The 13,650-nt window shown below is 38.8% G+C and overlaps 1 protein-coding gene across 1 annotated transcript in view; it reads left to right on the top strand.

Annotated features, from left to right (window-relative positions):
* The first annotated feature begins 6,723 nt into the window (after positions 1-6,723).
* Positions 6,724-13,650, top strand: part of LOC145765622 (uncharacterized) — a 49,208-nt gene continuing 42,281 nt past the window's right edge. The window contains exons 1-2 of the mRNA XM_082577457.1: positions 6,724-6,821; positions 7,129-8,090. Coding sequence (XP_082433583.1) covers positions 6,724-6,821; positions 7,129-8,090 — 1,060 coding nt within the window. The remainder of the gene's footprint in view (positions 6,822-7,128; positions 8,091-13,650) is intronic.

Raw genomic sequence — 13,650 nt, 5'->3', positions numbered from 1 at the left:
TGCAGTGCAAGCAAATTTCAATAATTGTAGGCCTACTATAAAGCTTCTTTTATATCTAGAATTCTTTTGAAGAATCAAATACTGCATCAGCTAATTGTTGAGATACATAACCAAGTATTTTAGGCATGGTGATAAAACGGTCAATTGTAGCCTATCTGTTTAAACACAAGTGGCTTATTATGACATCATAAAGCGCATAAGTGAGTCACACAGTATTTATGCTTTTGACCAATTTTGTGGGAGAGTTTATCCAACCGGATATTAGGGAAATTAAAACCTTGCGGGGGGCGATCAAAAAATTGTCAAAACCAAAACAAAATTTGCATGTATGTTATTATGGGTATTTCGCACCTTTTTGACATACTATAGCTTAAAAAAATAAAATTTTTGGATTTTTTGATCCACCCTATTGAGTATCGTGGTGAAATAATGTTGAGAGAGTTTCAAAGTCATTGTGCATTTATTGTGAAACGAGTCGGTTGAGCGCATAACCCATATAAAGTGCCCCTGACAAGTTGGATCCAAGTATAGTAACTTTTTTAAGCATTTCCTAGCGCAGAATTACACTTAGCGAACTTTTTAATCTTAACCTCGTAGCTCGACTGGTAAGGGCGTAATTTAATCAAACAACTGCTCCGCAGCGCCACCGCAGACGAAACTCCATATTACACTGCTCTGGGACGACTTTGGTGGTATTACGTTATTCTAAGTGGACGTCGTTAGCAACGGATGAAACAAACGCTTCCTAGATGTAATTGGTGGATCACAGTTTGGTTGGAGTTGGTACAAGCGGTTGCTTTTTTCGAAGATTTATTGTTTTTTGCAGTTTAATAAAACTGTATTGGATACGTTCCTACAAAACCTAAAATATACTTGAAATGAAAAAATGAAGAAATCGTACGAATCATCATTCATATTAAATTCATCATCACTATTCAAAAATAAATAAAAGTTCTCTCTCTCTCTCATAATGTGCCTTCAGTTGGCCGTTGAAATCCTGTGTAGCGGCCATCTGGATCTGGAAAATTGTTTCGGATTCGCCAAACAATGCATGACGGCATCACAATCCGATTGTTGCTTCCGAGAGCATCACCTTGTAGTATACACTCCAACACATGCATGTAGGCATTTTTGCTTGAGTGGTATTAACAAAATCATCTTCAGTGAAGTGAACATATACGACTAGTTCTGTATGGCCCATCCCACTTTCGAACACTTGAAGAAAACTTTGACCATTTTCTTTTCAGTACCTTGTTTTGTGGGAAAGTGGGAAAAGAAAGCACATGGTCTTTGTCACTGACAGTATCACATAAACAGCAATTTGTAGGAATTGCCTCAACCATAAATTAAAGGTACTGTTTGTGAGATACTGTTGTTACACTGCAAATGGCTATAGCCAGATTAGGACAAATAAAAAAGTATGAAAATTGTAGCCCTATGAAACTGCAATTTCAATTGAATTGAGATGCTGTTTGATAAAAATAAACTCAACCTATTTGATCGGAACCTGATAGTAATAATAAGTTCACTTTTTCATTTCGGTAATTCTTAATTTGCACATGCTTTAGACCAACAGAGCCCCACACATTCACGTTTTGCAGTAGCCGTACCATACTTTACCAAGTCATCACAGAGAAAGAATGTATCCTTCCCGCTTACTGTGACGTCACAGCGATGTTGCCGTTTTCATTTTCGCGATTGGATGAGTGCCAGATTCGCCAGATGTCAACGAAAGTTTGCAAGCGTGTAACTTAGTAGCCTGTTGATATTTTTTTACGATTTGCTTGTCAGGGAAGTTTGTTAGTGTTATCTTTTTGGAATCTTAGGTAAATTTAGTGAATTTATTTACCTGTCAGAGGCACTTTAAGCAAATTGGCCTGTTGACATATGATAGAAAAAAATAATTGCATTTTGAAATCAGCGCCTCGAAATCATGCACAAACGATAAATATAATAAAGATAAATATAACAAAAAAATTTGAAAATTTGTTACACTGCGTATTGTATGTCTTTGTATCCAGTACTACTGTATTCAACTAGATATGCGTTGCTTCGAAGCGCTTTAAAAAAGCGCAGGTTTGGAGAGGTGCAGCCGAAAAGAGGCCCACCAAAGTGCATTACTACCTTGAATCCATTCCTCTGCAGAATGCCAAAGTGAAAGAAGTTTCAACACCACAGCGATATACATTATAAAGTATCACTGATTAAGGATTTGGCTTTGACAATAAATTTGTCGAAAATGCAAGCTATAGCCTAACCCTAACCTTACTATTTTTAAAAATGTGGCAAAAATTTAGTCAACTTGTACGATGAACCTTTTAAATCTAAATTAAATATTTTAAGAACAATCGACCATGGTTTTAATGTTGTTGACAGTTAGCTGGTTTATAAAAGCTTCGAACAAAAAACAGTTTAGAAAGTTTTTTGTTTAACTTGCAAGTCATTAAGCGAAGCTTCACGAGGGTCATGGGTTTATTGTTGGCGGCAGTTAGTCGGTTTGCACAGAATGAAGAAACGCTTTGAATACTTTCATGATTTGCAAGTCACGCTCGTTTGTGGCTTGATATTGAGGCACCCTTGTTTGCTAAGCTGGTATTGTTGAGTTTGGTGATAAATTGTTCGGTTTTAATGAGAGTTATTCAAACAATGAGCAAACAGTTTATCATAAAAGCGCGCAATAAAGCTCATTAATGAATTCTATTGCTTTGGACAATGAACAATTGTTTAGAAACTTTTTAAAATTTACTTTTGTAAATCACTGATGTAGTTCTTTGAATCGTTCAACATTCAACATTACTTTTGATTTTCTTGTTTCGTTGAAATTCATGACATTTTCAGCAGAATAAAAATTGAATATCTCTCTGAGTTTATATGACGATTCAGAATTTGGCAATACAAAAACATGTCCATTGCGTCTTTCCAACGTAATACGATGAAAAACATAATGTTCAGATCACATCATGAATATGGTACTATCCCCAGCAACATACAAAAGTAGAAACAGACCGAAAAGACTTCAAATAAATTTGTTGTGTACAAAGTAAGTTGTAAATTGCAATGTAAAAACAAGCTTTAAAATACAAGGATTTTAAATTTGGTTTTGTTCAATTGTTTTGATTTAAAAGTTCGCGTGGGATTGTTCACTAGTCCTCTGGTTCTCGAACTTGTTTTGTGGAAAAAATAAAGACAGAATTTTTATTTTGGAGAAAATATTTTTTTGTTGTACCAAAATATACGAACATCCTCATTTACAATTTTAAAGATAATTCAGGAAGCTTTTTTATTAATTTTTACAAATAACAGAATGTTGTATTTGCATGTGAATGTTCGTCGCAAGCAAGTTGGGCACAAACCACATAGGTTTCGAATCGACGAAAGCTGGAATGTCGAACTGGTTCACCTTTTTGGGTACCTCAAGAAATCTTCCTACATTGATCAACCGCAGCATCAGCTGGTCATAAAATAAAAAGTCAGAAAATCGCTGCCCTGGCCACGAAGGTTCTTCAAAAATTGTTCCCAAGCCCAATTGTTGAATTAGATCGAGGCTCTAGTGAACAGAATGAAGATGCCATTACAGAAGATAGTAGCCATGGCACTGAAATGGCTTTAGCTCAAGAGCTGCATGCTTTCGTAGCAGAAGATGAAAGTGAAGAAGCACAAAACTGTGATGTCGGCGCTCGAGTAATGCAAAAAGAAATGCTGCTATATGAAGCAAGCAAAAAAAGGCCGGAAAACCTGAACAATTTATATGCAGCATTGAAAAGTACTAAGACAACATCTGTTGAGGCTGAATGTGCATTTTCAGCTCCTGGATATTTTGTTAGCAAAATCAGAAATCGTCTTAACGATGATACTCTCGATGCTCTCATGTTTTTGCATTAGTATTACTCAGTATTACAGTAAATAAATGTGGTTTGTGTAGCTTGCATGCGTATTTTCCTACTTTGCTTATCCTAAAACATCTCGGGATTAAGGAGTAAAAATCTCGGAAAATCCCGATCCCGGGATTTCAAAGTTGATACCGAAATCCCAACCCTACTCATGCAGCGATGTGTCGCCTACTGTATAAACTAAAGAAGAAAAGAAAAGCTCCAACATAAACAAAAAGAGCACGCATTAAATATGATTTGTAACCACTTGCGGACGGATGACCTACACAGGCAAGTGAAACAAGGAAGTTAATAAAGTTAACATGCAAGGCTTGAAAACGTAACACAAACAAATTTGAAAAGCTGTTCATGGAAGGGGAATCTCCCGGTTTCCGTGGTGAAAGTGAGGCTTATGTTTACGATAGCAGCATCTTTGTCATTATGGAACTTGTCATTGTTCTAACAAATTGCATTATGAGCTCCCATCTACGACGTCACAGATGATCAATATTTCTTTCCTGTTAGCACTTCAATGTTATGTGATAATTGTCGTTTCTACTTTGGCCAATTCTGCAAAAACATCATCCGATGGCAGGCTGGCAATTTACAAGAACCAATGTTATCAAACAAACAGTTTGAAAGTCGCTGTATCTAGTCCTGGCAGCACCAACATTGTTCGTTGATATGTTGCACAAATTAATCTTATCATGAACCATGGCCACCTAAAGATACAGCCTGATTTGTCACATTTTGCAGAAATTTCCAAGTTTTTCTAACTTTGGGCGAACGTTTAAATAAATTTTTCTAAAAATTAGATTTTTACGCTTTCTTTATTCTTTTCCTCAAATGACACAATAGGTTTTAACATCCTCACATGTTGAAAAACAAAGAAAATTTGAATTTGAAGATTTTAGTCAGACTGTTAATTTTTCAATAACAGGCTGATTTTGCGTTTTTCAACTTACTTTTTCTCATTTGCTACTGCTTCCCCAAGGCAACAAAAAACGTTTTATGTCATCAGGAAACCGCAAAAAGTAAAAACATCTCAAAAAATATCGGTCAAGCACTAGCAGTAGCTGTAATCAAAATCTGCAAAATGTGACAAATCAGGCCGCAACTCCAGGTGGCCATGCATGAACCAACAGTTTGAAGAACCTTCCACTTAGCAAAAGCACAAACTAGTTTGCCCTTCAAAGTCGCCCATCGTTTACCGAGCTATTATTGTCCCGCACGATGCTACATTGTTGAGATCATAAAAGCCCTGCAAACAATGAGGAAGCAATTTGGAAGCTTTTAGTTACGATAAATTAATCATGAATAAACAATTTGAAACAGATTGTACTTATAGCGGTGTTATTAATATTTGCGCTTGGCGGTAGGAAGCTAAGTTGTCATTGTTGATCTGAATGATTTGCAGTTGTTTGATTTCCTACACATGGAAGCCTAGCAATATTGTATGCTTTATATGAACAAATTAAATACAATTTAAACCGATTTGTTAATAAAGATAGGATTATGTCTAACATCTTGATGGTTTGGTTGGTAATTGAAGAATTTAATTTTATCCGGTGTCGTCGTATGACTGCTCCACAGACACAATTACAGTGTTGCATGTGCGCGGAAGATTTCTGCTTGAGAGTTTACAGCTAATTGCAATGAAGATGTTTGGTTATGTAGACGGGAGAGCAAACGTTGTAGCCAGCTTATCCCAACGCAGCTTCATGTTCAAGATTGACGCTAAACTGACGTTGTTCTGGAGCTGCACAGTGTACATGCGCTTCGTATGCGCTCAACTCTGTGGCTCAACCGCCAACAGTCACTCATATCTTAATTCTTCCTGCCCTACCAGGCTTATGATGTAGATGAAACGTTGTTTTAAGAGGTAGTTTGAACAAACTTATAAATCAACGTACAAATGATGGATTTTGCAGTCTGAGTAATTGTCCTTTAGGTATACTGAGCCTTGAAAAAAAAAAGATTTTATTTTGTTTTTCCAAAAGAGACAAATTAAATTATAAATATTATTAGCCAACTAAATTTTGAAGAAACCATTCACTCAGATTACACGGTAGCTGGTGTTGTGGAATGTACAACATTTGATTGATGTATTCGATTTTGTATAAATTTCGCGTTTGACTAAATTCACTCAAAGATATTATTGATCAACCGACAAATAATCGGTTTGGTTTTAAGAAAGAGACATCTAATCTGTCGCACAAAGTTCACTAACGTGTTGTGGAATTTTTACAATGTTGTGATTCTTCTTCTTCAACAGGTTAATCATATTTGATCATCTGTGGCCTCCCATATGAACTCCTCCATTTTGCTCTGTTTTTTAGTGTTTGCTAGTGATTCCGGCACATGCTTTTTATTCCCGTAATTTGCTTGATATTGGCAAAATATGTCATTGTTTGTCGTCCTTTTGTTCATTTGCCTTGCACCAGTCAACATTGAATTTTCCAACGAGTTGCTTCTTGCCAAATTATACAGATTATTTACATTGAACTGATTGATATACAGATTGAATGTTTCTTTCTTAAAACCAAACCGATTATTTGTCGGTTGATAAATAATAATATCTTTGAGTGAACATCGTCAAACGCAAAATTTATACAAAATTGAATACATCACGCAAATCTTGTGTATTCTACACCAGTTACCGTGTTATCCGAGTGAATGGTTTCTTCAAAGATTATTTGGCTAATAATATTTATAGGTTAATGTGTCTCTTTTGGAAAAACAAAATAAATTCTTTTTTTTTTCAAGGCTCAGTATTCCTAAAAGACAATTACCCAAACACCAAATCCATCATAGTTATATTACTAAGTTTGAGGAAAACCAAATTTTCTGCACTATGAATGCTTGGCAGCAGAATGATGACGTCAAAGGATATCATTCAGACTGCAACCAACTCCGTGTCTTGGTTGATTACAATAACTTTAAGGTTCATAGGTATTGAATATATTAAATTGGTTGTGAGTCTATAATAAGGTTTCCAAGTACAGTACGTTTGAATCAAATAAACCTTTGAATCAAAATTTTAATAGTTTTGATTCAGATTTGGCTTGAAATTTTGTGTTTCTATTTTAGCCGAACACCGATGATATTAATAAATAGAATGAATGGAAATAAATTAATGGGAATAAATTAAAATAGATTGGGTTTGTGTGAGCATTGAAAATTTCAACATCATCAATGTATACACGCTACCATCCTCACACCTAAACACATCACCTATACCAGCATTCCCCTCAACCAGTATCTATGCTGGTGACTTTAACTGCCAGCACACCGACAGGGGTTACAAGTACATCAACAGCGACAGAGAATGTCTGGCTGCTTGGGCTGCGAACAACAACCTCGCCCTCCTTCACAATCCAAAAGATCCAGCCAGCTTCTGGTCCGGACGCTGGGGAACGGGCACCAACCCTGACCTGGCCTTTGCAAGCATGGACACAGACAACTCTCTTCCTTACAGACGTGTGCTAGAGAAGTTCCCACGTTCCCAACACCGACCTTCGCTCATCACTGCTCCTAAGGTTGTCTCTCCCATCCCAAGTGCCCCAGTGAAGCGATGGAACTTTAGAAACGCCAATTGGAATCTCTACAGCCTCATAACCAATCAAAACGCGGCGGAACTACCATCACCTTCTACCGCCAACGTGGATGAGGCATACCACGACTTTTGCCGTGCTATCAAATCCGCAGCTAAACAAGCTATCCCTCGCGGCCGCCGAAAGAACTACACGATGTGCTGGGATTCAGAGTGCGAAACTTTATACCGCTCTTATGTTCGTGCCTCACCAGGTGCTGCCTCTATCTCAGCCACAACAAGACTGCTCGAAAAGCTGGACTCACGGAGGCTAGAGCGATGGAAAAACATCGTCAACACTATCGAATTCACACACTCTAGCTGGATAGCATGGAGAACTGTCAACAACCTTACGGGCCGTTCAGCACGCCCTTCCCGCCAATGCCCCGTTACTGCTAATAAGATCGCATCGGAACTAGTGAAAAACGGGACCTACAAAATAGGTGACCGCAAGTTATCCAAACTTGTAAAGAGGGATACGTATGATCTCTGGAAAATCCCAGCACCAGACAAGGAAAGCATTTCTGGTCAATTTACATTGGATGAGTTCTCCGTTGCCCTACAATCAACTAAGACCCGTAAAGCTCCTGGTCCCGATAACATCTGCCCCGAACTTGTACTCCATGCTGGTACCGCCATGAAGTCTTGGCTGCGCAACTTCCTGTCTTCCTGCTTATGCCAACTTAAGATCCAAAAAATTTGGAGACGAGCCAAAGTAGTCGCAATCCCTAAGCCTCATAAGCCACAAGAGGATCCGAAGAGCTATCGACCTATATCTCTTCTCTGCATCCCTTTTAAAATCTTCGAACGTCTTATCAACACTCGTGTCGAACCAATTATAGACCCACTCTTGCCCCGGGAGCAAGCTGGTTTTCGACATGGAGGATCTACTGTAGACCAAGTCACTTTCACGACTCAAGACATCGAAGACTGCTTTGAGGCAAAGAAGAAGGCCGGTGCTGTGTTTCTTGACCTCACAGCCGCATACGACACCGTATGGCATCAAGGCCTCACCTGCAAACTCCTCCGCCTGCTTCCGGACAGGCACATGGTCCGCATGATCATGGAGCTCGTTTACAACAGAAGCTTTACTCTCACCACCGGAAGTGGTAAACCAAGCTGGTTACGACGCCTTAAGAACGCGTCCCTCAGGGATCTGTCCTGGCCCCCCTTCTATTTAACATCTACACCAGGGGTTCCCAACCTTTTTTACACCGTGGCCCCTTTTGAAAATTTTGAAAAATCAATGGCCCCCCTATTTTTTTCAACCTTTTAAAAAAATTAAGGAACGTCATTTTAATTAAAAAACTTGTTTATACAGTAACCGGTAGTTAGAATGATAAAATGATATTAATACAACACCCAATAAACATGATAACAAATTAATTAATTATTACATAGGATGTGATGGTTGAACTTGTTTTTGCTCTAACAATGTCTTAATTGCTGATTTGGTGGTGGAAAGAGCAAGCCGCATGTCATATTGAATATCCAAGACAATGTGCTACTTTGTCTTCAGAAGTAACATTGCTGAAAACCCACATTCACAACGATATGTTCATTGGAAAAGCAACAGAAATTGCATGGCAATTTCATTAAGCTAAAATTTAGTGATGTTTATTAGTCTCACAGCAGCCGCAACTGTTTAAAACTTTACATAGAAATCTTATAGTACTATTTTTGAAACAGCCGGAAATTAAAGACCATTTCATGAAGATTGGGCAAAATGTTCTAGTATTTTTATTAAATTTTAATTTATTTCTTTTGTTATATAGTGTTGGAGTGCACTTAGAAATGATAAATTAAAAAATGATTATTTTTCAAATTTTTCCATGGCCCTCTTGAAAAAGGCTCATGGCCCACTAGGGGGCCATGGCTTCCAGGTTGGGAACCCCTGATCTACACCCACGACTTATCAAACACGGTATTCGCAAAGTAGGCATATGCCGATGATTTGGCCATTATACACCTGTCGAATCAATGAGAAACATTAGATGAGACTCTAAACCAGGACATGTCAACACTTCCAGCAAACTTCCAGAGATGGAGACTGAAGCTCAGCGAAACCAAAACAGTGACGACAGCCTTCCACTTAAACAACCGGGAAGCGAAGTGTGAGCTCAAGATCAACACCAATGGAAAAATCCTTCTCTTCTGCCCAAACCCTAAATATCTAGGGGTAGTCCTGGACAGGTCGCTCACTTACCGTCAACATTTGGAGTCACTACGCAAAAAGATCTCAACACGCACAGCTTTGCTAAGGCGTCTGGCCGGCTCAGGCTGGGGAGCCAGAGTTTACACCCTGCGCATTGCCACCATTGCGCTAGTTCATGCTCCAGCAGAATACTGTGCACCTGTCTGGAGCCGCAGTGCCCAATGCCCACTGCCATCAAATCGACACTGCAATAAACGACGCCTTGCGTATCGTGACAGGATGCCTGCGACCTACACCATGGGACAATCTCCCTGTCCTTGCAGGCATCCAACCAGCTGAGCTTCGTCCTTGAAGCCATCCTTTCTCTTTCTTGCCGCGCTACGAACCCCAACCACTTGCTTCACTCAATTCTCTACGAGTCTACGAGCGTGAAACCTCGGCGACTGAAATCGAGACACCCATTTGTACGTAGGGGAGACTCGGGTAAGTTGGCCCAGCAAAATGAAAAATTGAATTTGTGAGCTAATAACAAAACATATGTTAAAGCAAATGCTATTGAAGAGTAGAGAATTTATCACTCTAGAAGTGGACATATTCTTGCATCAAACAAACATTCTTAGGTATATAATTTTTCAAGTTTTCCGAAAAAAATAAAATGGACCATCTTGCCTTCCTGTGCGGGTAATTTGGCCCACCATGGAAGGTAAGTTGGCCACGTGGGCAACATGTCCATCTACGGTATATTAAACAGTGGAAAAGTTATCTTTCTCTCCAATTTTATTTTCTTTCTAATTATTCCTTGGTTTTATAGAGGCATACATACATGGTATGCATTCATGTATCGTTTATAATATAATCTACTATTAGGCTATAAAGCTGTATTTTACCTTATTAAACTTTTTTTACATGAGTAGCCTACACCAAATAAGCTTTCGAAAATAACAAAGGTTGTATCAAACATCATGTAGTTGGAACGGCATGCCTTTATTCCTAACGATCTGGTCACCTTAACGATACTGATAGGTAGGACCTTGTTTGCAATAGGCTACAAACCCCATTTTTGCATGGGTACCAATATCGGAACATTTTTTAATGTATCTCCGAAACGAGGTACGTTTTAGACTATCGCTTGAGAAGTGGTTGATACACATTTCCGCGATTGTGTTTTTTGATTACTTACCATTATTGTATTATTACCATATGGGTTAGCAATAAGTTGTCGCAATTCGTGGCATAAAAACGATGTTAGGAAGTGTATTATTGCTATTGATCGTTTAAAGCCGATGTAAAACCGCGATTTACTTACTTTGGATACTTGATGATAGGCTACTTCAATCTTGCAAAAATAAGTCATCGTATTAATTAGTCAATTATTATCATTCTATATAATTCCTCATAAAGGCAAGTTGGCCATGGTGGCCAACGTACCCACCCACGAAATGGGCCAACTTCCCTGCATGGCAACCATATTGTAAAAATTAAAAGTTATGTCAAACTATTGAGCTTCTAACAACGGTTTCACCGTCAATATGAGCCTTAATACCCACTCTAGCGCTGCACTCACTATATAATAACCTTTCTTACATAGTAAGAAAAAACTCACTCGACATCTAAAAAATTCTAAAATCCAAAATTTTTAAAAATCTTAATTTTTCATACAAATATCGTGCTCACATGTTTATATTGCTTGCTAGAGCCTCCCAACCTGGTGATAAGGTAGTTTCAACAGCACTTTCTCAGTATGCGTACGATACGTAACAATAACTATTGTAGTTAAAAAAATATTTAGAGTGGGCCAACTTGCCTGTTGGGCCTACTTACCTGAGTCTCCCCTACCGCACAACTCCTGATGAAAACCGCTGAAGACCAATCCATCAGTGCGGCTACCTGGGCGGACCACCAATGAAGCTCGGAGTGAAAGAAGAACTCCTCAAGACTCCAAAGTTTCATTTCCGACACCAGCCCCCACCCAACTGGAATGCATTTGCCAAGGAAGGCCTGGGTACGGCTCAACCGCCTGCGTACTGGCGTCGGACTATTCCGCTCCAACATGCACAAATGGAAGATGGCTCCACCCGCGATCTGTGAGTGTGGCAAGGATAAACAAACCGCAGACCACACCATCTGTAACTGCGCCATCAACCATGCGCCTAATACTGTGTGTGGTCTGCGTGAACTGGATGACGAATCAATTAAATGGCTGCTCGAAACCTGCCGAAACATCTAGACCGCGTCGCCGCCACTGCCCAAGGGTGGTAAACGGCAGAGCCCCTCGGCCCTTGAAGTGGCGAAGAAGGTTCCAACGAAGAAGAAGAAGACCGATAATATTGTTCAAACCAGTTAAGTCCACAATTCATTTGGGAAATAAGATGCTTCTAATATTCAAATGCAACGTTATAGCTTCATCCTTTTCAACCATAACTCAACTAATAAGCTGCTGCAAAAAAAAAGACAATGATGTTAATTTATTACAAAACCATGACGTATTTGGTGCAATACGGCAATTGGTTAATTTATAAACAGCAGACTATATTGGTTTCAGTTCTCTTTGTTTTTATTTTTGACTTCCAACACTTCCATGCTGTAACATTTACGATATTTTATCACAAAAGATATGATCAAGAAAACGTAAAAGCATGCTCGTGGACGACATGATATACAAATTGGAATGGATTTGACACAATCGTAACATCTTGCAATGATACACATCGGAAATAAGTCACTTGTGATGTACAGTTTTCCAAACGCATCCATACTGAATCTATAAACTGTGCATTATGTTGGCCAACGACGTAACTTGGTTGGCCGACATAGGCAACGACGTGCGCGTACGTACACGCACGTGGTCGTCAGAGCGTCTTGTGAAATCACAAAGCAACATTTAGAAAGTAATGGAGTAATAGAATGTGGCATGTCAGTGTGTGTCAAGTTTTACGTTTAGACAAAGGATTATCAACTAGAGGTAAATATTTTACATGGAGCTAAATTGTATCGAACAAGAGGCTACATTTAAATGTAGAAAAGATTTGAAAGTAAAAAACACATCAAGAGTTTGTGACCTGCGCTTTCTCAGAGCAACTACCAGGAACTTCATTGAACACGTGACTTCTTTGCACGATTTTATAACCTCCGTTCACTGTGCCCATTCATCTTCTTGTTTGTATGGGTTGTATTCATTGCTTTTGTATTGAGTAGAAGTTTCGTTGAATTTAGAAAACTTCTCAAAACCTAACACCAGCTTACCCGGACATGATTAACAGAGTCGTTTCAAACATCTCGGTCTTTTACCAAATTTGGTTGTTTACATTTCTGCAATCTAGTGTTTTGTTCTTGTGTTTGGCGGAGAAAGGACGTTGGCTCTCGACCTCTTTTCCTAATGCTACACTTTTGTTTGCAAAAGAATGATGTTTAAAATTTTCTGTTGTCTTTTAAAGTAATGGCCTAGTAGCTGCAAAGTATTTCGTTTCAATTCGACCTAAAATTAATTATTTGTCTTGATTTCGTTTTGTTGCGGATCAAAAGAAAGATTTCGTTTCATTTGTTTCGATTTGACTTAGAAAGTTTGTTTCGAACACTCTTATTTCATACTGAGGAAAGTAGGCAAGTTCAGTTTGATTTTTGATTTTTAGTGAACAAAATATTTTTTGGACTAAATTTTCGTATTGTTTTCCGACCAGTGCTGCTTTTTTTCCGAGGCTCTGGCTACCACCTCCGGATGTTTCAGCTAAGCATCTCAGCAAGTTGTTGCGTGCTGATAGCTTAGCATGGGTGGCTTCAGCATTGTGTTTTTAGGTTAATTGTCGGTCGAGCTCTATTCCTGAGTAGGTGGGACAAGGGTTGTGTGGGAGTGGATTTTCGTTAAGACTGACAATTGGCATTTGGATTTCCCTTTGCAAAGATGAAGAGGTGTGTCAATATTCTTGGTCAAGCTCAATTTCAGCTTCTGCTAGTGGACGCTCGGCGTGAATCAATGTAGGCAACTCGTTTTTCAGTTCAGACAGATTCTCTTTTTTCTTTCGCTTTCCAGAGCACCC

This window comes from Aplidium turbinatum, chromosome 2, assembly GCF_918807975.1.
Source record: "Aplidium turbinatum chromosome 2, kaAplTurb1.1, whole genome shotgun sequence".
In the NCBI taxonomy this organism is placed as follows: domain Eukaryota; kingdom Metazoa; phylum Chordata; class Ascidiacea; order Aplousobranchia; family Polyclinidae; genus Aplidium; species Aplidium turbinatum.
This window is presented reverse-complemented; position numbering and strand designations above follow the sequence as displayed.